Source organism: Phoxinus phoxinus (assembly GCF_949152265.1).
Source record: "Phoxinus phoxinus genome assembly, chromosome: 12".
Lineage (NCBI taxonomy): Eukaryota > Metazoa > Chordata > Actinopteri > Cypriniformes > Leuciscidae > Phoxinus > Phoxinus phoxinus.
The window spans coordinates 3,992,804-4,019,174 of record NC_136887.1 but is presented as its reverse complement, the minus strand read 5'-3'; the positions used below and the strand labels follow the sequence as shown (position 1 = coordinate 4,019,174).

The window sequence follows — 26,371 nt, the reverse complement described above, 5'->3', positions numbered from 1 at the left end:
CGTCTCACACACAGCTTTACACACGCGTCTCACACACAGCTTTACACACGCGTCTCACACACAGCTTTACACACGCGTCTCACACACAGCTTTACACACGCGTCTCACACACAGCTTTACACACGCGTCTCACACATAGCTTTACACACGCGTCTCACACACAGCTTTACACACCCGTCTCACACACAGCTTTACACACGCGTCTCACACACACCTTTACACACGCGTCTCACACACAGCTTTACACATGCGTCTCACACACACCTTTACACATGCGTCTCACACACAGCTTTACACACGCGTCTCACACACACCTTTACACACGCGTCTCACACACAGCTTTACACAAACGTCTCACACACAGCTTTACACAAACGTCTCACACACAGCTTTACACACGGGTCTCACACACAGCTTTACACACGCGTCTCACACACGGCCTTTACATATGCGTCTCAAACACAGCTTAACACACGCGTCTCACACACACCTTTACACACGCGTCTCACACACACCTTTACACACGCGTCTCACACACACCTTTACACACGCGTCTCACACACAGCCTTTACACACGCGTCTCACACACAGCTGTACACACGCGTCTCACACACAGCTGTACACACGCGTCTCACACACAGCTTTCCACACGCGTCTCACACACACTTTTACACACGCGTCTCACACACACTTTTACACACGCGTCTCACACACACCTTTACACACGCGTCTCACACACGGCCTTTACACACAGCTTTACACACGCGTCTCACACACAGCTTTACACACGCGTCTCACACACACCTTTACACACGCATCTCACACACACCTCTACACACGCGTCTCACACACACCTTTACACACGCGTCTCACACACACCTTTACACACGCGTCTCACACACACCTTTACACAAGCGTCTCACACACACCTTTACACACGCGTCTCACACACACCTTTACACACAGCTTTACACACGCGTCTCACACACAGCTTTACACACGTGTCTCACACACAGCTTTACACACGCGTCTCACACACAGCTTTACACACGCGTCTCACACACAGCTTTACACACACGTCTCACACTCAGTGTTTACAAGCGCGTCTCACACACAGCTTTACACATGCGTCTCACACACAGCTTTACACACGCGTCTCACACACAGCTTTACACACCCGTATCACACTCAGCCTTTACACACGCGTCTCACACACACCTTTACACAAGCGTCTCACACACAGCTTTACACACCCGTCTCACACACAGCCTTTACACACGCGTCTCACACACACCTTTACACAAGCGTCTCACACACAGCTTTACACACGTGTCTCACACACAGCTTTACACACGCGTCTCACACTCAGCCTTTACACAAGCGTCTCACTCTCAGTGTTTACATGCGCGTCTCACACTCAGCCTTTACACACGCGTCTCAAACAAACCTTTACACAAGCGTCTCACACACACCTTTACACACCCGTCTCACACACACCTTTACACAAGCGTCTCACACACACCTTTACACACCCGTATCACACTCAGCCTTTACACACGCGTCTCACACACACCTTTACACCCGCGTCTCACACACAGCTTTACACACCCGTCTCACACACAGCTTTACACACGCGTCTCACACACACCTTTACACACACGTCTCACACACACCTTTACACACGCGTCACACACACAGCTTTACACACATCCTTTACACACGTGTCTCACACACAGCTTTACACACGCGTCTCACACACAGCTTTACACACGCGTCTCACACACAGCTTTACACACGCGTCTCACACTCAGCCTTTACACACGCGTCTCACACTCAGTGTTTACATGCGCGTCTCACACTCAGCCTTTACACACGCGTCTCAAACAAACCTTTACACAAGCGTCTCACACACACCTTTACACACCCGTCTCACACACACCTTTACACAAGCGTCTCACACACACCTTTACACACCCGTATCACACTCAGCCTTTACACGCGCGTCTCACACACACCTTTACACCCGCGTCTCACACACAGCTTTACACACCCGTCTCACACACAGCTTTACACACGCGTCTCACACACACCTTTACACACACGTCTCACACACACCTTTACACACGCGTCACACACACAGCTTTACACACATCCTTTACACACGTGTCTCACACACAGCTTTACACACGCGTCTCACACACAGCTTTACACACGCGTCTCACACTCAGCCTTTACACACGCGTCTCACACACTCAGCCTTTACACGCGCGTCTCACACACAGCTTTACACACACGTCTCACACACAGCTTTACACACGCGTCTCACACACAGTCTTTACACACGCGTCTCACACACACCTTTACACAAGCGTCTCACACACAGCTTTACACACCCGTATCACACTCAGCCTTTACACACGCGTCTCACACACACCTTTACACAAGCGTCTCACACACAGCTTTAAACACCCGTCTCACACACAGCCTGTACACACGCGTCTCACACACAGCTTTACACACGCGTCTCACACACAGCTTTACACACACGTCTCACATACAGCTTTACACACGCGTCTCACACACAGCCTTTACACACGCGTCTCACACACACCTTTACACAAGCGTCTCACACACAGCTTTACACACCCGTATCACACTCAGCCTTTACACACGCGTCTCACACACACCTTTACACAAGCGTCTCACACACAGCTTTACACACCCGTCTCACACACAGCCTTTACACACGCGTCTCACACACACACACCTTTACACAAGCGTTACACACACAGCCTTTACACACGCGTCTCACACACACACCTTTACACAAGCGTCTCACACACAGCTTTACACACCCGTCTCACACACAGCATTTACACACGTGTTTCTGGAGGAGCTCGCGGCACTAAGTCAAGCCTCAGGGTGAGTGTGAGGATGAGGATGGGGTTTAACTTGAGCTGAGCAGCAGGACTCACTCCTCTGTCAACAGCTCGCATCTGCAACAGCTGCGCAACACACACTCACACACACCAGCGCTAGAGATAACACACTTGTGGAGTGGTGCTCTCAGAAAAAAAAGGAATATGCTGGGATCTAAGATATGGGATCAAAGATAAGTTCAAGAAACAACAAACTTCTCTCTCGTTTTCTAGGGAAGAGAATCAGGAGAATGAGACCAGTTTCTGGAAGACAGAAATGCATAAATATAAAGCTTATACTTTTACAAAAGCACTTTCATTAATCTTTGTGTTATTATTTCATCTCATCAGATGCCATTTCATTATCATGGCAACAAAGTTGTAAAATTGCATACAACTTTACTCAGAAAAAAATATTAATTGATTTTTCATATTAACACGCATATTGTTCTGTCATCTTGTGGCTGTACTTTTGAAACAGTGATTATTTTAATTAGTACTGGCAACGGTTAATCGCGATAAATCACATTCAAAATAAAAGTTTGTGTTTACCCTCAAGAACAACTACAGCGCTTTACAACTATAGGACAGGAAGAGCTAAATAAACTTATCACTGCATCTAAACCAACAACATGTTTATTAGATCCAATACCCACTAAACTACTGAAAGAAGTGTTACCTGTAGTGGAAGAGCCTCTTCTCAATATTATTAACTCGTCTCTATCTTTAGGACATGTTCCAAAAACATTCAAGCTGGCAGTTATAAAACCTCTTATTAAGAAACCACAATTAGATCCAAATAACCTAGCAAATTACAGACCCATTTCAAATCTTCCATTTATGTCTAAAATACTAGAAAAAGTTGTGTCCGCTCAATTGTGCTCTTTCTTGCAAGAAAACGATATCTATGAAAAGTTTCAGTCTGGATTCAGGCCACATCATAGCACAGAAACTGTGCTGGTTAAAATTACAAATGATTTACTTTTAGCTTCTGACCAAGGCTGTATCTCAATACTAGTTTTACTCGATCTTAGTCCTGCGTTCGACACTATAGAGCATAAAATACTCTTAGATCGACTTCAAAGCTACACTGGTGTTCAGGGACAGGCATTAAGCTGGTTTAGATCGTACCTATCAGACCCTTACCATTTTGTCCATTTAAATGGGGAAAAATAAAAGATAACGTCAGTAAATTATGGAGTGCCGCAGGGATCTGTATTAGGCCCTCTGCTATTCTCAATTTATATGCTGCCACTTGGTAATATTATAAGAAAACATGGAATAAGTTTCCACTGTTATGCTGATGACACTCAATTATATATTTCATCACGACCAGATGATAACACTAAATTATCTGAAATGACAGAGTGCGTTAAAGATATAAAATATTGGATAACGTGTAATTTTCTTCTATTAAATTCAGATAAAACGGAGGTATTACTGATTGGTCCAAAAAACTGCCCACAAAACCTCTTACAATACAACCTTAATCTAGATGGACGTCCTGTTACTTTATCCTCTACAGTAAAAAACCTGGGTGTTATACTAGACCGCAACTTGTCTTTTGAAAATCAAATTTCAAATGTCACAAGAACAGCCTTTTTCCACCTTAGAAACATTGCTAAGCTACGTAATATGCTATCAGTTTCTGATGCAGAAAAGTTAGTTCATGCATTCATGACCTCGAGACTAGATTACTGTAATGCTTTATTAGCTGGTGGTCCTGCATCCTCCGTAAACAAGCTACAGTTAGTCCAAAATGCAGCCGCTAGAGTTCTTACTAGGTCAAGAAAATATGATCATATAACACCAATTTTATCATCTCTACACTGGTTACCTATTAAGTTCCGTATCAATTACAAAGTATTGTTACTGACCTATAAAGCCCTAAATGGTTTAGCTCCTGTGTATTTAAGGGATCTTCTATCGCCATATAATCCATCGCGCTCTTTAAGATCGCTACATTCGAGGCTTCTGGTCATATAACTAAGTCCACTAAAGGAGGGAAGGCGTTTTCACATCTAGCTCCTAAACTCTGGAATAGCCTTCCTGATATTGTCCGAGTCTCAGACTCGCTCTCCCAGTTTAAAACTAGATTAAAGACGCATCTCTTTAGCCAAGCATTCATATAATGCATCTCATACCTTTTATACTACAGTTAAATCAGATCAAATGCATTCATATTATGAACAGCAGCTACGCTAATTATTTCCCATCTGCCCCATTTTTGTTGTTATCTCGGGACGCCTGTCCCTATAACTCAAATAGAGTTCGTCAGCTCCAGTTATGTATCCAGTCCCTCATGGAGACTTCAGATGCCCCAACGCCTGTGAAGAGACGACTCGACGCCTGTGAAGAGACGACCCAACGCCGGCGATATGTTATGCCCTAAATTTCATGATTAACTAACTGTATTTTTGTATGTATATTTTTGAAATGCATTTTCTGTAAAGCTGCTTTGAAACAATGTGTATTGTGAAAAGCGCTATACAAATAAACTTGAATTGAATTGAATTGAATATTACATGTGTGTGTGTACTGTGTATACTTGTTTTATATATATATATATATATATATATATATATATATATATATATAAATACACACACACACATGCATGTACATATCTAAGAATAGTGTGTTATTTATATTAACAATATTTATATTTATATATAATATAAATTATGTATAAATATATATACAGTATATACATGCAAATTTCCTAAATACATGCAAATTTCTTAAATACATGCATATGTGTGTATTTATATATACAAAATAATTATACACAGTACACACACATGTATTATGTTAACACAAACTTTTATTTTGGATGTGATTTATCGCGATTAACCGTTGCCAGCACTAAGTTTCTGAGTTCCCCTCAACCGTCTCACTGTAACACGTTATTTATAGAGGAGGGACAGCTGTAAATGAATTATTATGGTATGCCCCATTATGCAACAAATGCTGTCAATTGTTCTTAACCTATATTCAACCTATAGAACCAGAAACAAATGTTCGGCCGACAAGTTCCTTCACAAGCATTTGCCATTGAAACGTTGAAAATGATTCCAGCTATAGACACATTGACCGTTCAACTAGTTGAGCTTAAAAAACAAAACGGTCCAAAGCTGTAGCAATGGTGCGAATACAACATACACCCGCCTTTCCTGAGAAACTGTAGTTAGAAATGTAATCCATTACATTACACATTTAATTTTGAACTAACTTGTTCATCATATTGATTCGAATAGGATAATCTTATACCATATTGACATAAAACTACAAAAAGAGAGAAAATATATTCCATTCTTTGTTAAGAACAACAACATAAAGTCCATTAAACATTACATTACTTCAGGGTTTCCTCTGGGTTCATGAAATGAAAGGGTTTGTGAGTTTAATTAAAGGATATTAAGTGATCATAAAAAGGTTTCCAAAGACAGCAATACACAGTTAAATGACTCACTGGGTTACACTTTATTTGAATGTGTCATTGTTACAGTGTAATTACATATTTAAGTACTGAGTAATATTAATTAACTACATGTACTTACTATAGGGTTAGGTTTAGGGTTAGTTGCATGTAATTATGCATAATTTATAGTTATTACTATAGTAAATACATGTAACGTGTAACAACGACATATTAAAATAAAGTGTAACCAACAGAAGAATTGGGGATACAATAAATTATGAATGATTTACTGCCATTGTGTGAATAATATGTAATCATGAGTAACTAAAAAGTAACTATAGTCTAATTACAAGTAATTACAAGTACTAACAACTTAAAGTCCCCCAGTGGTGTAAATCCAGTTTTTAAAGTAGTTTATGTGTCTATGTGGTTTTATTAATCTGCTTTAACACACACCATGTGTAAGTTCATAAGTGGACAGCATTGCTGAGTATTTTCTGCTTAAAACTGCAGTGAACCAAAGACAGTCTCAAACACACGGTGTGAAATCGCTGGTGTTTCTGACGTCACACACTACCTTGTAACCAATCAGATCAACGTGTGATCGTCCACCAGTGGATCTCTGAGTGAGTGAGTGAGTGGAGGCGGGGCTCATTTGCATATTTATACAGCCGTGCATACTAAATGAGGCAAGGGTGTCGAGTTACATTCAAGATATTTTAAGGCATGAAGAAATTGTTTTCAAGGAAAAAACTTTTAAATGTCATTTTGGTGATTAAAGATGAGTTTTAAGGGATAAAATGATTGACTACAGGCGAACTTTAATTACAAGTACTCAATTATTAGAATCTGATTACGTAAAACAGATTAAGGAATCCGTCACTACCAACACTGACTTTTCTCTAAAAGTCTATGATATTCTGATCTCTAGATATGGCTCAGGTCCCTCCCTCAATGTAAATCAATATGATTTTCCCCCTCGCTTCACTGAATAGCGAGTCGGTGCTACGGTAGATCTGAGGTCACATGACTGTAGATCAGGGGTTTGTTTAAACTCAAGAGATCGAGGAACTTGCGTCAGACACACTGAACAAATGCAGCGTTGAGTCACGAGCATCAGAAGTGTTGTGGTCGGCTGAAGCACAAATCAATGGTTCGAGTGTTCAGGCGAGGGACTGATGGACACCGGTGTGTGTGTGTGTGTGTGTGTGTGGTTACCCTGAGAACCGGCATGTCCACGGCACAGGGTGTGATGGAGTCGCGGGGATCGATAGCTTACTTAGTTACAAAAGATGCTATTTCACAAGCCAGTGGTCAGCGGGCCCTGAAGTCAGTTGCCTCAGATAACTGTTTGTTAACAAGTAAAGTGTGGCCAAAGAAAGCACATCCGACGCTCCAGTGACAGCGCGGAGACGCCGCTTAATTGGCTTTTAGCACCCGACTCCACAAGAAAAGCAGCCGGAGAGAGGAAGAGAAGGAGTGAGATGCAGCCTGTCCTATTATCCCAGTATTGATGATGACTCGGATGGGATTGCATCAGTTCATCTCTTCCTGGAGTCCCGCAGACTGTGGGTGATGGATGTCTGGGATTTGGGATTTGGCCTGGACACTGGCTACTGAAGGGGGGGTCTCCAAAACACGAGGGAAAATCAAAGAAGATTATCAAGCTTTCAGGCTTGGTGTGTGTGTGTGAAGTTGATTTGGCAAGGGTGCATTAAACATGCCTTAAGACAGGGTTTGACAAATGAAAAAAAAGCTAATAATTACATCAAATGTGACATTAAAATAAAAACACATGGCTGCACAATTAATCTGAATAAGTAAATGCTGCTTTTCAACTCCATCTATGATTATGTATGTGCAGCGAGTTTAACGGGCATTTAGGGAATGCGATGTGCGCTTGGTTCACTTAATTTGCATAATTGACATCATTTTGTGGACATAAGTTTACAGCATTCCTCCAAAATAAAAGTTTGAGGATTTGAATGAGAGAATTTAAGACATAAATATTAATGATGCAAGTTATTCATGATGTAATAATTATTAGAATTATTAATATTTTTTTATTTTACGGGACCATTTTAACTTATGGCAGTAAAATATTTATATCTATGGAAGCTTCTTTCCGCCACAGAATAAAAAAATAAAAAGGTAATTGCGAGTTTATTTCTCACAATTCTGAGAAAATATGTCAATTAGGGTTTGGTCACTGGTTGAGCTAAACTGGTGTTATCTAATTGTGTAGTTACATTTACCAGCTGACAGATATACAACATATTCATGTGTGAGACAGTCTAACAGAAGGACGGACAAAACCAGGGAAATATCCACTAAGTTCATAACTCTGAGTTCTCGTCATGTTTTATTATGACTTGAATAAGCTGATAATGTGAGAAATGTTGAAGGTGTTTGAATCAGTGTTGGGGAAAGTTAAAGGAACACTTCACCCATTTGCATTAGACTTTGTATCTTTAGAAACCCAGTCACATTTTCGAATGGTCATGGTTTATTCCCTTATTTTCCCCTGAGATGGGAGAAATAAGGATTTAAGTGTTCCACTTCCTGCTTTTTATGACGCAAAAATCGTCATTTTGCGTCATAAAAAGCAGGAAGTCAAATTTCTTTGAATAAGGGTAAGACTACAAACACTAGCTCATCATTTATCCAGTAGAAGGCGCTGTTCCGCATGTTTTCAACCCGCCCATAGAGGAGATCTCACTCACAGAATGTAGTGTCAGCCATTCTTTATTTGGAAGCTAAGCTAACAGTTTCTTATTCTGTGGAGAAAGCTGAGTAGTAGCGGTGACCATCCTCTTTTTCCCGGACATGTCCGGCCGTCGCGATGGTCCAAATTGTCCGGGATTCGGCTTTTGCTTTCTGCAGTCGCATTCATAGTTTACATGCACACCTTTTGTTTCTATCTAACTGAACTCATCCCGATTGGTGAATCTGAATGTAGTGTTTACATGAACGCTAAACAAGTGATCGTTTGATGTGCGTTTTAACATTGCTAGGAAAATTCCCACTCCTCCGTGAGAGATACGAGACCGGTGCGTCTCACAGGCGCCGGCGCCGCTCATCAGTAATCACGCCACCGGCCTCGCGTCGTTCTCCCGCGGCCGTCAGTCTCGTTCCTGCTCGTCACAGTAAACATGAGGAATGGCGACTGAAGAACGCAAAAGCCGAATCCTGGACATTTTGGGCGACATCAAAATACCGGGCAGACTCACGGAGACTCACTAGTAGCATAGCCTTGTTGTTTACTGCGATCTCTTACCGGTAGGCGTGGCCTCCTAGGGCAGCGAAGCAAGTGCATTCTGGGAGTTGTTGTCTTTCATCCCCATAAGCCAAAAATACATTTTCTGGCTTTTCTCAGTCTAGAAGGCTCCAAATTCAAAAATAATTTCACATTTATTCTACATAAATGACCCATTTAAAATACACATTCATCTTTCCAGAGGTGAAGTGTTCCTTTAAAAGTAATGCATTACAATATTGCGTTACTCCCTTAAAAAGTAACTAATTGCATTACTTAGTTACTTTTTTAGAAAAGTCATGCGTTACGTTACTTTTGCGTTACTTTTTTTCCCACCTGGGTGTGTGTTTGATTTTTTATCACACAAAAGTTATATTTTTGGGCAAATGTAAAGAACCTTTCACACCAAAAGTGAAATAATAATCCTCCGGCTGAAGGACATGTGTACAGTAGAGGAAAGCACACAAGCAAACCTCTTATTTAACTGAATCATCGAAGGTCAGAAGCAAGTACATTGGTCAATAAAGTGAGATTAAATGCATAAACATTTGTTTTATTTAACATATTTAGTTATTGGAGGTTTGCATAGTATTCTGATTCTGCATTTCACTGAATTTATTAATTTTGAGGAATATTGAATATTTTTTGTGCAAGTGAGATGAGTAAATGCTCACATTTAGTCTAGAACTACAATAAACATGTTCACACACACACACACACACACACACACACACACACACACACACACACACGCACACACACGCACACACACACGCACACACACACACACACACACACACACACACACACACACACACACACACACACACACACACACACACACACACACACACCTCTGCACTTTGATTTGTCTCAACATGCATGGGGACAGGAGCTGTCAGTCAATAAATGGAAAAACAAAGTAACTTGCGTTACTTATTTGAAAAAGTATCTCTTATTTTAAGATATTTTGTTGTAAATTTTAAAAGTAATGAGTTACTTTACTAGTTACTTGAAAAAGTAATCTGATTACGTAACTCAAGTTACTTGTAATGCATTTCCCCCAACACTGCTCTGAAGACATGTTGTTTGACTGTAGACAGTGAGTTGTCTGACCTGGCTGCTGCTCCTGGCGCTTCCACTTCTCCTTCTCCAAGCGCAGAGCGTCTTCTGGGTTAACAGGCCTCCCCAGCTCATCCCGAGGGATAATGCGTCCATGGAACGGGCACTGAAATCACATCACATGTCATTGAGTGCTTGATTCTCTCGTGTCCTGCTGCTCGTATGCTGCTGCTGCTCCGCTGACCTTTGCTCGGTCCTGACGTTCACACAGAGACCCGTCGGGCATTGGTGCTTTGCACTTGTGCTCCACAGGTTTGAATTTCCCAGCGAATGTGATGTATCTGGACTTCATCTCTGCAGAAAGCTCCTTGTTTTCCACTTCTTCTTCCACCTCGTGAGGAACCCAGAACTGGTGCTGTGACGTGTGCCTGAAAACCAGTGGGAAAACACCACACATCCCATCACCATGTAGAAATGGCCTTCACAAAGTGCATTATGAAATTATGATTTCCTGATATTTCCAGGTTTTTCATGACTCTATTATATTGTATAAATCTTGCATCATGATGCCACACAGTAAATCTCCAGATCTATGTTTTCATCAGGTAACTCAGGTGAACAGATGTGAAGTCAAGCAATGGTGCTCTCTAGTGGTCACTTTCTACACACTGCACTGAGAGACGGGTGAACGAGAGCGTACTTGATGATTTTCCCGGCGGTGGGCTGCTCCTCCCCCCAGTAGTACAGATCCAGTCCGAACGGGACGACGGGCGGCTCAACAGAGGCTTTCTCTTCACTCACGCCCTGCTGGCCACTGCTGCTCACCGCGGACCCAGACACGCTGAAACCACAACACACTCTTTCAACACAACACTTATGCGCTTTGGTCATTCATTCACACGACAGAAGCGTTTTTTGAAACTTTTGAAAACGATACTGGTATCGTCTCCGTGTAAAACTACAAATGCGTGTTACATGTTCAGTGTATAGACGCGTAGTGTTTTTTATAAAGTGACGTCGCCATCTACTGGCCTGTGGCAGAATACAGCGATTTTAGTCGTTTTCGTGGATCCGTGTCCGTGCCAAAAAACTGTCATAAAAATGAAAAAGTTGGTAGCACAGACTTAAGTTTGGTCTCATTTTAAAGTGGATTTTTGCTGAAGAAAACCAAAAAAAGTTATATAGGTTTAGGTTTATGAAAATTATTTTTAAACATATTTTATATAATATAAAATATATATTTTATGAAACAAGTTGAATTTTAAAACGGCTAGAAAATCAAAGCCATAAATCTTAATAAGTTGTGTTCCAAATTTGAGGTTGATATCTCAAAAAATGAGCTTTCTGTGAGATGTAGTTTGGCCGCAGTGACACACTTTCCCATTGGGTGCCAGCAAAACTCACTGGGACACAGCACACACACACACATCTTTTATTACACGCATACAAACCACACTCAGACATTCATACCAACACACCCACACAATTATCGTTGCATAATTTATCCAATTGCCTCTATAATATGCAGAATCAGAACACAGGAATAAAGCGATTATTTGCTTTTAAGGCCAAACCTGAAAAAAATTGCACCATCTGGTAAAAAATTGTTTTAAAAAAGCCTTGAAGCATTGGCAACAGAATGAAAGCCTATTAAAAAAGATTGCATCATTTTATACTTAAAATAAAATTAAAAATAAAATTGATTAGAAATTGCAGTTCCCTTTCGAGGGAACTCGAACTGCGTCGAACGACACTTTGGGGGAAGCCCCTCAGCGTAGCGCCTCTGAAGCATGAATGAAAACTAAGCCAATCCTGATTGGTGTTGCGAAATGACGTAATGTGTGACGACACAAGCGGAAGCTACAAAGGGATGCCGGCACACAACCAGAGTTAGCTTTCTGTTCTTCAGCAAGCGCTCTCTGTCTCTGTGTGTCTTATTTGGTGTTGTATTGTCTGTTCACAAGCAAAACATATATAAAAAGTGTATGATGGCGAGTGCAAGTTTCAGACGGTGTGTGCATCCCTGCCCTCGTTATATCACGGGTAGGGACACACACCGAATGTGCGTGCATTGTTTGGGAGTGCAGCACGCGCAGGCAGCTCTCGAGGGGGCTGCTTGCGAGGATTGTGAGTCTCTATCAATCCGTGTGCTGCGCTCCCGCCTGGCTATTTTTGATGAAGATGGCCAGGCTCGCGAGCCCCGTGGTGCGGGACCCGCGTCCGCTGAGGCGGCGCGGCAACGCTCTTCATGGGGCTCGCAGATGGATCTGACAGGGGATCCTGAGACTGCCGAGGCACGTTCTCAGGATTCCTCTGCCAGTTCCGATGTTCTCCTGCCTCGCGCGGAAGCCCGCCCCGCGGCTTCTTCCGCACGAGTGGAGAACCCGTTGCTCGAGCTGTCTGCTTCCGAGGAAGTAGACGTGCTCAGCATCGAGGGCGGGGATTTCGGGGATGACTCGCCACCCCATGTCCCCGCATATGAGGAGCTGGTGGAGGTTGTTTCTCGTGCAGTGGCCCGTTTAAATCTAGATTGGCCACATGAAAGGCAGGAAACGTTGGTTAAAAGCAAGTTGGACGAGCGTTTCCTGCAGCACAGAGAACAACCTCATCACCGGGTTTACCGTTCTTTCCCGATTTACACAATGAGTTGTGTAAATCGTGGAACAGACCACACTCTGCTCGCGTGTCCAACCCCCCTATTTTAAATTATAGTAACATCCTGGGGGCGCGAGAGAACGGTTATGGGATGATGCCTTCGGTGGAACAGCCACTGGCTACTTATTTATCCCCCGAATCTGCATCATCCCTAAAAACCCCGGTGCTGCCCACTAAACCTTGTTGGGACACATCATCCTTAGTGGGCAGGGCTTATATGGCTGCGGGTCGGGCTGGCGCTAGTCTGCACACCATGGCAGTACTTCAAGCGTACCAGGCCGACCTTCTTAAAGATATTGATGAGGGCGAGGGTCCAACTCCGGATGATATTGCGGAGTTGAGGAAGGCTGCAGACTTGTCTCTCCGAGTCACCAAGGAAACGGCCCGCGCCATCGGCCGTTCCATGGCGGCAATGGTGGTCTCGGAGAGACATCTATGGTTGAATTTATCGGGCATCAAGGAAAAAGACAGGGCTTTCCTCCTTGATGCCCCGATTTCGTCTTCTGGCCTGTTCGGCGACGCTGTCAGTACGGTCGTCGACAGGTTTCAGGAGGCGAAAAAACAGTCTGCAGCCTTCAAACAATACCTCCCTCGCCGCTCCAAATCTAAGAAGTCTGCCCCCAGCGGGCAGCCGCAGCCATCCACCAGCACCTCCACCTATAGACAGGCGCAAAAGCAGAGTGTCTCGTCTAGAGCCCCCCCTCAAGGAGCTTGGGGGCATAGACGGCACTCTCAGGCGAAGCCTCAACAGAAGCAGGGCGACCTGAGGGCCGTCCTGCAGGCTAAAAAGGCTTCGTCAAAGAGATCCTAGCCAGCCTAGGTTCTCTGCGGGCGGCCCCACCCGTGGCGGAGCGATCGAGGTCGCCTCCTCCACGGAGCCCGCAGGAAATCGATGTCGACTTCCCGCCGTTGAGAGCGCTTCGGGACGCATCGGTTTCCAGCGAACGCATGCTGCTCTGTCCGCCCCTCAGGCCTGCGGCCAGGCAGCAGTCGCGTTCACCCATCGAGAATAGTTTTCGGTCGAACCCTGCCGGAGATCCGCTTCAGGGGGTCGAGAACGAATCCCGATCGATACCCGAAGCCAGCCTCGAGAGGCTGGTTCCCTTGGTAAAATATTTCGATGCGTGGAAAAATCTCACGAATATTTCTCCTTGGGCCCTGCGTACCGTTCAAAAGGGGTACAGACTGCAGTTCGGTTACCGCCCACCAAGATTCAACGGGGTGGTCTGGACTGTAGTCGACCCAGAGCAGGGTCGGGTATTGGAACAAGAAGTAAACTCCCTATTGGTAAAGGAGGCTATAGAACGTATTCCTCCGCCAGACAGGGAGTCCGGGTTTTACAGCCGCTACTTCATAGTTCCCAAGAAGGATGGGGGGTTGCGTCCAATAATAGATCTCAGGATCTTGAACCGGTCTCTGAGGAGGTTCAGGTTCAAGATGCTCACCATTCCCATCATTGTGAACCAAATTCAATCCGAGGATTGGTTTGTCACGATAGATCTGAAGGACGCATACTTCCACGTTTCCATCCTCCCATCTCACAGGAAGTTCCTGAGGTTCGCTTTCGGGGGCGAAGCATACCAATATCGGGTTCTTCCGTTCGGCCTAGCTCTCTCCCCTCGCACATTTACCAAATGCATGGATGCAGCTCTAGCACCACTGAGGCTTCAGGGCATCAGGGTGCTCAACTATATAGACGACTGGCTAATTCTGGCCCAGTCACAAGAGCTGGCAGTTCGGCATCGAGATGTCGTCCTTGCCCACATCCAGAGCCTGGGGTTGAGACTCAACACAAACCACAAACCTGGCCACAGTGACCAGGATAAAGCTAGGCCAAGCCATCACTGTCAAACACTTTCAGAGAGTGTTGGGTCTCATGGCAGCAGCATCCAACATCATTCCATTTGGCCTGCTGCACATGAGGGCCCTGCAGTGGTGGTTGAAAACCAAGGGATTCTCCCCGAAGGGGAACCCATTCCGCATGATCAGGGTTACGCGCAGATGCCTTCGTTCCCTATCTATGTGGAAAAATGCTTGGTTTCTGTCCCAAGGTCCCGTGTTGGGAGCGTCATGTCGCAGGAAAACCGTTTCGACAGACGCCTCCCTCACGGGTTGGGGCGCGGTCATGGACGGCCGCTTTATGACAGGCCTATGGCAGGACCATCATTCCTCCTGGCACATAAATTGCCTGGAAAAGTTGGCGGTGTCCCGGGCTCTGAGGAGCTTCCTGCCGGACCTCAGGGGTCATCATGTCCTTGTGAGGTCAGACAATATGTCAGCAGTGGCCTATATAAACCATCAAGGGGGTCTGAGGTCTCGCCCTCTATGCAGACTGGCGCACCAGATCCTCCTGTGGTCCCAAGGGAAACTGTTGTCTCTCAGAGCAACATACATCCCGGGGAATCAAAATCAGGGAGCAGACATCCTGTCGAGGCAGGGGCTGAGGCCCGGGGAATGGAGACTCCACCCCGATGTGATGGAGTCAATATGTCAGAGGTTCGGCCCGGTGGAAGTGGATCTATTTGCGTCTCGAGAGACGACCCACTGTCCACTGTGGTTTTCCCTCACTTATCCAGCCCCGCTGGGGTTGGATGCCATGGTGCAGACGTGGCCGAGGCTGCGTCTGTACGCATTTCCCCCGATCGCTCTGCTCCCGGGAGTTCTAGAGAGGGTCCGTCGCGACGGGATCAGTCTACTGTTGGTAGCCCCGTTGTGGCCGGCCCGAGTATGGTTCTCCGACATAATATCGCTCCTGGAAGGCCCTCCTTGGGAGATTCCCATCAGGAGGGATCTGCTGACGCAGGCAGAGGGCACAATATTTCACCCTCGGCCGGAGTTATGGAAACTGTGGGTCTGGCCCCTGAGGGGGCACAGTACCGAGAGGCCGGCCTGTCAGCAGGAGTAGTGGAGACCATACTCAGCTCTAGAGCTCCCTCCACGAGGAAATTGTACGGCCTAAAGTGGAATGTTTTCGCCACTTGGTGTAGAGAGCGTGAGGTGGACCCAGTTAACTGCCCAATGGCTTCAGTACTGGAGTTCCTCCAAGATCGCTTCTCAGCTGGTCTTACCCCGTCCACACTCAAGGTGTACGTGGCTGCCATTGCGGCTTTCCACGCTCCTCTGGGTGATGGGCCTCTGGGGAGACATCAGTTGGTCGTACGTTTCCTCCGTGGGGCTTGGAGGATGAGACCTGCGGCTCGTACCAGGGTTCCCACTTGGGACCTGGCGGTGGTTCTCGAAGGGCTGGCCGAGGCCCCCTTCGAACCTCTGGAGTCGGCTGAGGCCAAGAACCTTTCCCTAAAGGTGGTTTTTTTGTTGGCTATTACTTCTCTGAGGAGGGTAGGAGATCTTCAGGCGCTCTCTATTTCCAATGGGTGCCTGGAGTTTGCTCCAGGCGACATTAAAGCTATCCTTCATCCTACGGTTCTGCAGGCTTTTCATCCCCCACCTCACGTGACGGCGGATGAGGAGAGACTTCATCTGCTCTGCCCTGTCAGAGCGCTTAAATTATATGTTCAGAGGTCCTCTTCGTGGCGGAAGTCAGACCAGTTGCTAGTGTGTTTCGGGTCGCCCAAGAAGGGGCTTCCCGCTTCCAAGCAAACCATTAGCAACTGGATTGTTCAAGCTATATCGATGGCCTACCAGGTGCGCAGTTTGCCTTCAGCTTTGGCCGTGAGGGCTCATTCGACCAGAGCCATGGCGTCTTCTAGAGCCCTCCTTTCAGGGGCCCCGATCCAGGAAGTCTGCGATGCAGCAGGATGGGCCACCCCTCACACCTTCATTCGGTTTTATAGCCTGGACATTCCATCTACACCTGGCACCCTTGTGCTCTCGTCCTAAGTGTGCCTGTGCGCAGCTTCACACTGGGACAGGCAGGGCTCGTTGTGGCATAGTGGGTACTCGTTCCCCCAAAGTGTCGTTCGACGCAGTTCGAGTTCCCTCGAAAGGGAACGTCTCGGGATACGACTGTAACCCTTGTTCCCTGAGAAAGGGAACGAGAACTGCGTCACGTCGCCACGCCTCCCCTGCCTGGAGCGCTTGCTTCATCACAGAAGCTAACTCTGGTTGTGTGCCGGCATCCCTTTGTAGCTTCCGCTTGTGTCGTCACACATTACGTCATTTCGCAACACCAATCAGGATTGGCTTAGTTTTCATTCATGCTTCAGAGGCGCTACGCTGAGGGGCTTCCCCCAAAGTGTCGTTCGACGCAGTTCTCGTTCCCTTTCTCAGGGAACAAGGGTTACAGTCGTAACCCGAGACGTTTTAATGAGTATAAATGTAATTTTTTGTCCAAAAGGCGCTAAAAAAAAAAACAAAAAAAATGTGTACCTAGTGCAAAATAGATTTTTGTTAAAGTGTGTATGTCAGGTTAAATTTTTTTTTTAGATATATTAAATAAGGTTTAGATGTCTGAGTGAAAATGTAATTATCATTAAAATTATTACTGTAACTGCCCTACAATAAGCTTTATAGCCATTTCTGTCAAGATCATATTTTTAAAACGCAGCTGAGCTGTGACGTCATACAAGGGAGACGTGCCAACAAAGTTCTATTCAAGTATGGAGAGTTTTGAGTCTGAGGAGATGCAAAATCCCCCTCAAACCTATACAATGGCCCACAGCCGTACCATTTTGAGTCTCCCAGGCGGGAGACAGATGAGGAGCCAAACAGAAATGTAAATAATTCATATCGAAGAAACATAAATATCTGGTGTGAAGAAGAACCAGTGGAGAGTTGGTCAGGTGTCTGGTAAGTATAGGCGTAACGGTATGTATTCGTATTGAACCGAAACGGTACGGGTGTCACGGTTCAGTGCATGAATATACACGGAGAATACACAGTATATATTTAAAAAAAATTTAAACTCGCGAGCAAATTAATTAATGCGGAACTACTGTTAGATACGCGGGTTATTTAGGGACACCTAATCTGTAGCTCCGCCTTATTAGCTCTGAAGCTCCGTGGCTATAATGAACAGGCTGCGATCGATGTCAATATTGCAATGCTGGAATATGTTGGTTGGTGTGTGTGTGTGTGTGTGTGTGTGTGTGAGGGAGAGGGAGAGGGAGAGAGAGGGGCGCGATCGACTGCTTTACTACAGTAGCATACACCGTAGGCACCGCATCAGCTACCAGTCTCACTCGGGTTTTAAATCCCATTTTATAACTCATGAGATCTCCAACCGCGTAGTCCTTCTCAGTGAAATGGGCGCTGCAAATGACCGAAGTCTTGGATACCGAGGCAGAACTGAAGTCGGCGCATTTGGTCCGAACAAAGTTGACCCAGGCACGGAACACAGTGGACTCTGTGACCGGTTTTAACGGTGTTTTTGCACCCAGCACAAACGCAGTAATTCACCATCGTGAAAATACGCCTGCGTATACTAACGACCTAACTTAAATAACTAAATAAATGACCTAATCACTAATTCTCTCGCTCTATCACTCGTGCAATTATCAACACAGCTCAGCGAGCTGGGGAGACGTCTCCCTGTTATGACGTCAAACGATTCGTTTGGAATGAGGGGCAGTTTTAAGGGAGGACTGAAAATAACGAACTTTTTCATCTTATATTCTGCCTTTATGAATCGAAAAACATACAAAACAATATATCAACTTGTCAAACGTGTATTTCCCCTCACTATTTTGTGTTAATCAAAATAAAAAATTTAACCTGACATACACACTTTAAAGGAAATTGGGGTGAAATAGTAAAATTCCAATAAAAATACACACCTGTGCCAAATTTTATTTAGTTAGCATTAACACAGGCAAAGTGATCAAAAAAACAAAACTGAAAAAGACAAAAATGTCCATAAGGATGCACAAGAGTTAAAAGGGTACCGATGCCAGTGAGAGTGTGTGTGTGTGTGTGTGTGTGTGTGTGTACTGATCAGGTCACCTGGTGGACGGGGCAGGGTCGAGCCTCTGTCTGAGCACACGCAGCGTGGCTGAGAGTGTGTGTGTGTGTGTGTGTGTGTACTGATCAGGTCACCTGGTGGACGGCGCAGGGTCAAGCCTCTGCCTGAGCACACGCAGCGTGGCTGAGAGTGTGTGTGTGTGTGTGTGTGTGTGTGAGAACAGGTCACCTGGTGGACGGCGCAGGGTCGAGCCTCTGTCGGAGCACACGCAGCGTGGCTGAGTGTGTGTGTGTGTGTGTGTGTGTGTACTAGGTCACCTGGTGGACGGCACAGGGTCAAGCCTCTGCCTGAGCACACGCAGCGTGGCTGAGAGTGTGTGTGTGTGTGTGTGTGTGTGTGAGAACAGGTCACCTGGTGGACGGCGCAGGGTCGAGCCTCTGTCGGAGCACACGCAGCGTGGCTGAGTGTGTGTGTGTGTGTGTGTGTACTGATCAGGTCACCTGGTGGACGGTGCAGGGTCGAGCCTCTGTCGGAGCACACGCAGCGTGGCTGAGAGTGTGTGTGTGTGTGTGTGTGTGTGTGTGTATAATCAGGTCACCTGGTGGACGGCGCAGGGTCGAGCCTCTGTCGGAGCACACGCAGCGTGACTGAGAGTGTGTGTGTGTGTGTGTGTGTGTGTACTGATCAGGTCACCTGGTGGACGGCGCAGGGTCGAGCCTCTGTCGGAGCACACGCAGCGTGACTGAGAGTGTGTGTGTGTGTGTGTGTGTGTGTGTACTGATCAGGTCACCTGGTGGACGGCGCAGGGTCGAGCCTCTGTCGGAGCACACGCAGCGTGGCTGAGTGTGTGTGTGTGTGTGTGTGTGTGTGTGTGTGTACCAGAGATGCTCACAAGTCTCTGAGCTCGAGTCCAAGTCAAGTCTCAAGTCTCTGAGCTCGAGTCCAAGTCAAGTCTCAAGTCTCTGAGCTTGAGTCCAAGTCAAGTCTCAAGTCTCTGAGCTCGAGTCCAAGTCAAGTCTCAAGTCTTTTGTGGTTAAATAAGTGTTGCATCACGTACAGCGACCCATCCAGGCTGCTTAGAACACTGTATAGCTATATATAAGGATCAAAGTAATATGCAGTGTTGGGAGTAAGCCGTTACAAAAGTAATGCATAACAGTAACATATTACTTTTTGCTGTAACGCAGTAGTCTAAGCCGGCATTACTAATCAATTTTCAGTAATATTTTACTCGTTAAATATTCAGTAACGCTTGCGTTACAACACACTTTTAGTTTTACTTGTTCAAAAAAAAAAAAAAAAAAAAAAAAGACCGCGAGACAAATGAAGAATGCAAGTAGGCTAAGTTACCTGTTTGTGGTTTTTAAATAAAGACTAAATGGCAGCGTCTGATATATTTGTATATAGCGATTCATTTTTGACAGGAGTTTCGGCCTCTGTGCTTGCGGTGGCCAGTGGAAAAGCGGCTATATGGGTGATGATGGCATGAAGAAGACTGTACATTCACGAGATGGACGTGTGCGCATTAGGCTACTCTATTTGTTCTGTGTTTTCTTTCTAAGCAGTTAGGCTATATTTAGGTGGTGTTTTTCATCATGTTTTCATCACGCAATCATGTTTTTAATGCGGTGGCGCTACCGATAAAGCACCAGAGCTCAAAGAACCAGCAAAAGCAATGATTATGAATATGTCAAATATAGCAAGGATACATTTTAATTGTTTATTAATAAAGATGAAGTTGACAATGCTGACTCGCGATCTTCGCAGTAGTGAATGCGCCAGAGAGAAATAGGCTACGGATTACATAAGCACAGAGCAGTCTGTTTTCTTTCGTTTTGAATTGTTCTGTATAAAAGTATACATTTCAATATAGATATATTTTTCAGGTCTGTGAAGTAGACTAGCCTACGCAGAGTTTCGGTTAATTTATGAGACGCGCTCCAGTTCACACGCAGGCGCCTCCGTGTCGTATTGTCTGCTATATTTACTTCTTATTTATTAAATCCAGGCAATTGGTTGATGAAACATTGATTAAAATTAAGATACAATTAATACAAAACGAAATTCACTTTAAAGAAAGGATTTGTGCCTTCTGTTTGAAGTGAAAATTCTGTTTGAGGTGAAAGTTTTTAAACCCAAGCTTACGATGAATGGCACAGCAGCGGCCGGTGCAGTCGATGTTTGATGTCCTCTCATGTGTGGCCGCGCGCAGCAGATATAGTGTTATGTGGGCAGGATATAGATAACGGAAGGAGGGGAATAACAGCGAGCTCATCAGACGTTTCCTAAAAATAAACATTGTTCACGAGTCCCGCAGCTCGAGTCCGAGTCGAGTCTGAAGTCTTTCGAGGACGAGTCTCAAGTCGAGTCTGAAGTCACTGTGTGTGCGACTTAAGTCGCACTCGAGTCCGAGTCTCAAACTCGAGTCCCCATCTCTGGTGTGTACTGATCAGGTCACCTGCTGGACGGCGCAGGGTCGAGCCTCTGTCGGAGCACACGCAGCGTGACTGAGAGTGTGTGTGTGTGTGTGTGTGTGTGTACTGATCAGGTCACCTGGTGGACGGCGCAGGGTCGAGCCTCTGTCGGAGCACACGCAGCGTGACTGAGAGTGTGTGTGTGTGTGTGTACTGATCAGGTCACCTGGTGGACGGCGCAGGGTCGAGCCTCTGTCGGAGCACACGCAGCGTGGCTGAGTGTGTGTGTGTGTGTGTGTGTGTGTGTGTGTGTACTGATCAGGTCACCTGCTGGACGGCGCAGGGTCGAGCCTCTGTCGGAGCACACGCAGCGTGACTGAGAGTGTGTGTGTGTGTGTGTGTGTGTGTACTGATCAGGTCACCTGCTGGACGGCGCAGGGTCGAGCCTCTGTCGGAGCACACGCAGCGTGACTGAGAGTGTGTGTGTGTGTGTGTGTGTGTGTATGATCAGGTCACCTGGTGGACGGCGCAGGGTCGAGCCTCTGTCGGAGCACACGCAGCGTGACTGAGAGTGTGTGTGAGTGTGTGTGTGTGTGTGTGTGTACTGATCAGGTCACCTGGTGGACGGCGCAGGGTCGAGCCTCTGTCGGAGCACACGCAGCGTGGCTGAGAGTGTGTGTGTGTGTGTGTGTGTGTGTGTGTGTGTACTGATCAGGTCACCTGGTGGACGGCGCAGGGTCGAGCCTCTGTCGGAGCACACGTAGCGTGGCTGAGAGTGTGTGTGTGTGTGTGTGTGTGTGTGTGTGTGTGTGTGAACTGATCAGGTCACCTGGTGGACGGCGCAGGGTCGAGCCTCTGTCGGAGCACACACAGCGTGGCTGAGAGTGTGTGTGTGTGTGAACTGATCAGGTCACCTGGTGGACGGCGCAGGGTCGAGCCTCTGTCGGAGCACACGCAGCGTGACTGAGAGTGTGTGTGTGTGTGTGTGTGTGTGTGTATGATCAGGTCACCTGGTGGACGGCGCAGGGTCGAGCCTCTGTCGGAGCACACGCAGCGTGACTGAGAGTGTGTGTGTGTGTGTGTGTGTGTGTGTGTGTGTTTGATCAGGTCACCTGGTGGACGGCGCAGGGTCGAGCCTCTGTCGGAGCACACGCAGCGTGACTGAGAGTGTGTGTGTGTGTGTGTGTGTGTATGATCAGGTCACCTGGTGGACGGCGCAGGGTCGAGCCTCTGTCGGAGCACACGCAGCGTGACTGAGAGTGTGTGTGTGTGTGTGTGTGTGTGTGTGTGTGTGTGTGTGTGTGTGTGTGTACTGATCAGGTCACCTGGTGGAAGGCGCGGGGTCGAGCCTCTGTCGGAGCACACGCAGCGTGACTGAGAGTGTGTGTGTGTGTGTGTGTGTGTGTTTGATCAGGTCACCTGGTGGACGGCGCAGGGTCGAGCCTCTGTCGGAGCACACGCAGCGTGGCGGCAGCACAGGTGGGGTCCTGCTCTTCATCGCTCCTCTTCCTCTGGAGTCGCGAGAGGCTGGCGGACACGAGGGGGACGGGGCGCTTGACCACAGGCCTGGCCGGCTGAGCTTTGACCTCAGAGGCTGATGTCGAGGGAGTTTCATCAAGTCCTGTGAGAGACCATGAGAAGAAAACAAGTCACACACTCAGAACGCCACACCTAAAGTGTATTATTCAGGACGCAGCACACACTCCGGGGGTCTACTGGACCGAGCGGGCTCCTGTGCGAGTGTGCGGGGGCTTAAGCTGGACTCAAGACACACGGAGATCTAAGACTCGCAGATTAAAACTTGAAAGTACGGTGAATTCCTCACGAGACTGGTTACGAGACACCTGACCATACACGTGTGTGGAGGAGGACCGGGTCTGTACAGCTCATCAACATATGCTTTTTAAAAGTCTACATAATGGGCAGTATCTTCAGATACATTTAATAAATACTGTATGTGTATTTAGATTTTTTTATTTTTTTATAAATAACGTATTTTATTTTACTTCACACACATTTTATGTATTTGTGCCTATTCCTGTTCAACTTTAGCTCGCAGCAAAACTAGTGGTGTGCAGCGATTAATCACATCCAAAATAAAAGTTTGTGTTTACATAATATATGTGTGTGTACTGTGTATAATTATTTTGTATATATAAATACACACATATGCATGTGTATATGTAAGAAAAATATGTTATTTATATATAAAATATTTATATTTATATATAAATGATGTATAAATATTTACAGTATATACATGCAAATATTTGTGTATATATATATATATATAAAAGAAAAAAATGTTATTTATATATAAAATATTTATATATAAATGATATATAAATATGCAGTATATACATGCAAATATTTATATATATATATATAGATATAGATATATATATATATATATATATGCATGTGTGTGTGTGTGTATTTATATATACAAAATAATTATACACAGCACACACACACATATATTATGTGAACAAAAACTTTTATTTTGGATGCGATTAATCGTTGCACAACCCTAAAAATATATGTTTGAGGGTTCAGCTCCCTCCTTCAGTGTAAGCCTATGAGATATTTCGGCCTGTTTTATTGCAAATATAACTCTGATCACTTATCAACAAATCTCGAACCCTAAATATAAGCAACAGTGAGAGTGATGCCTTCGTTCAGTTAAGCAGAAAGAGTGGTTTACACACTAAAGCAAATATGTTAAGGCCTCAGGACAGGATGAGGAACGCCCGGCCGGACGCTCACAGTCCTGATCTCCATCCTCTGGTGTGTACAGTTAATCCAGACGCACTGCATTACAGCGGCGCTCCAGTGTGTGCGGTCATGAAATACGACCAAATCCTTTCTTTTTCTGTTCAAATTGACCAAAATGGTAGCTATTTGTCTGAAGCAATAAAGTTGCAGGTGCTAAAGAGATAAATCAATAAGAGGAAATAGAGAGGCCCAGCAGTAGACATAGAGTTGAGCTGCCAATGCGGGCGCTATTGATTTTCCTGAGTTCAGCAGGCCTTGTAATTAAAATGTAAATTTTGAGAGAGATAACGTCCTGACAGGAACGCTGGGATAAAGGGATAGATAAAAGCTCTGTTGTGAAAGGAGAGAGAGAGAAAGGAGGAGAGGAACAGACAAAATACTTTTCCAATGAAAGGGTTTCTCTCTGGATGAGAGAGCCGGAGCGATATTGAAAGAAAGAAAGGGAAAGATTAGCCGGAGATGAGTCCGGCGACAGGCTGATGTAATATTAACTGGACCGGCTGATGCTAACTTGCGCTGATTGATAAATCTGAAATGATGGAGCTAACTTGGCAGTAAATCAGAATTATATTCCCCACGTCTCGTTTTAGGAGTGTTTAAATTACACTGCGAACGCTCTTAATGCACGATTTCCATTTTCAATCTATATTCCTTTGCATGTAGAGTGCAGCTTTTCGCATTTAATTCAATAGAAAAGAAATGACACACACTCGTCCTCGGATCTGATTGCTGGTGGCGTTTGCTAGGGTAAGCATCACTAGTACGATTGCTCACATTGAGGTTAAGATCTAGATCAGACCCCTGACCGTCAGTATTAAAGGGGTCATGACATGAGAAATCAAACTTCTTTTGACATTTAGGAGGTGTTTGTTCCATTAAATCAGTCTGCAAGATTCAGAGAGTACAACTTTCTCATTATAAACAACGCATTTATTTAGTCAAGCTTCAAAAACAGCTCGAAACGGGACAGCTCGCACCATAGGCCCCGCCCACTGGTCACTTAAAGGAGTAGTTCACTTTCAAATAATCATGTCCTGATGATTTACTCTCCCCCCGTCATCCAAGATGTTCATGTGTTTCTCTCTCCATATAGTGACTTCAACGGTCCAGCGGGTCGAAGGTCCAGATGTGAGTTTCAATGCAGCTTCAAAGTCTCTCACGATCCAGCCGAGGAATTAGAGTCTTATCTAGCGAAGCGATCGGTCATTTACTGAAAATAAATTAAAATGATATACTTTGTAACAACAAATGCCCGTCTTGTACCGTCTCTGAGATGCGCACGCATTACGTCATCCCGCTGGAAAGGTCACGTGACGTAGTCAGAAGTGTGGAGTAGAGGACCGTTCAAAGTCACTGTGTGTTGAATGACACATATTTTTATTTATTACATGGCTTGGTTGAATTCTAATGTAGACTGCGGTCTGTTATTTCTTGATAACACACCGTTGCTAATTATAACACACCGTTGCCATGAAAAACAGAGCGTTGCCATGGACACAGGATTCGAACCGTAGAGACGGAATGGACTGTTTTCTTTAGCGGAAGCCATATAAATCGTTTTTAAATCAATAAACTCCTTTTTAAATCAATATTTTGTGTCAAATTATCGATTTATTTGGTAGATAGCCATGTAATAAGCGGGATAATGTATAGCGAGGCGGTTGTTATAGCGAATACAACCCCTTCACATTTACATTTACATTTATTCATTTAGTAGACGCTTTTATCCTTCAGGCTCCGCTCCGCTTCGGGCTCATAATCAGCCTGTCGGTGTTGTATTCGCTATAACAACCGCCTCGCTATACATTATCCCTTACATATTTGTGTCAGTTTATTGTTTAAAATGGTCCTTACGTGTGCATATCCTGGACGGTACAAGACGGGCATTCGTGGTTACAAAGTATATAAATGTTTATTTTGTTCTAAAATGGCGGCTGGTTTGTCTAGATGAGACTCTTATTCCTCGGCTGGATCGTGAGAGACTTTGAAGCTGAAACTCACATCTGACCT

At 45.3% G+C, this 26,371-nt stretch overlaps 2 protein-coding genes across 3 annotated transcripts in view; both read right to left on the bottom strand.

The window, feature by feature from the left end:
- Nucleotides 1–26,371, bottom strand: part of LOC307007800 (zinc-binding protein A33-like) — a 365,074-nt gene that overhangs the window by 236,452 nt on the left and 102,251 nt on the right. The window lies entirely within an intron of this gene.
- uvssa (UV-stimulated scaffold protein A) overlaps nt 1–26,371 on the bottom strand; it is a 62,080-nt gene that overhangs the window by 5,481 nt on the left and 30,228 nt on the right. Inside the window, exons 9-13 of one of the 2 annotated variants that reach the window (XM_079630400.1) lie at nt 23,030–23,207; nt 22,912–22,935; nt 11,358–11,498; nt 10,902–11,085; nt 10,712–10,823 (exon numbers count right to left, since the gene is read on the bottom strand). In XM_079630400.1, coding sequence (XP_079486526.1) covers nt 10,712–10,823; nt 10,902–11,085; nt 11,358–11,498; nt 22,912–22,935; nt 23,030–23,207 — 639 coding nt within the window. Of the gene's footprint in view, nt 1–10,711; nt 10,824–10,901; nt 11,086–11,357; nt 11,499–22,911; nt 22,936–23,005; nt 23,208–26,371 lie in introns of both variants that reach the window. The other variant, XM_079630399.1, reaches the window with a different exon arrangement.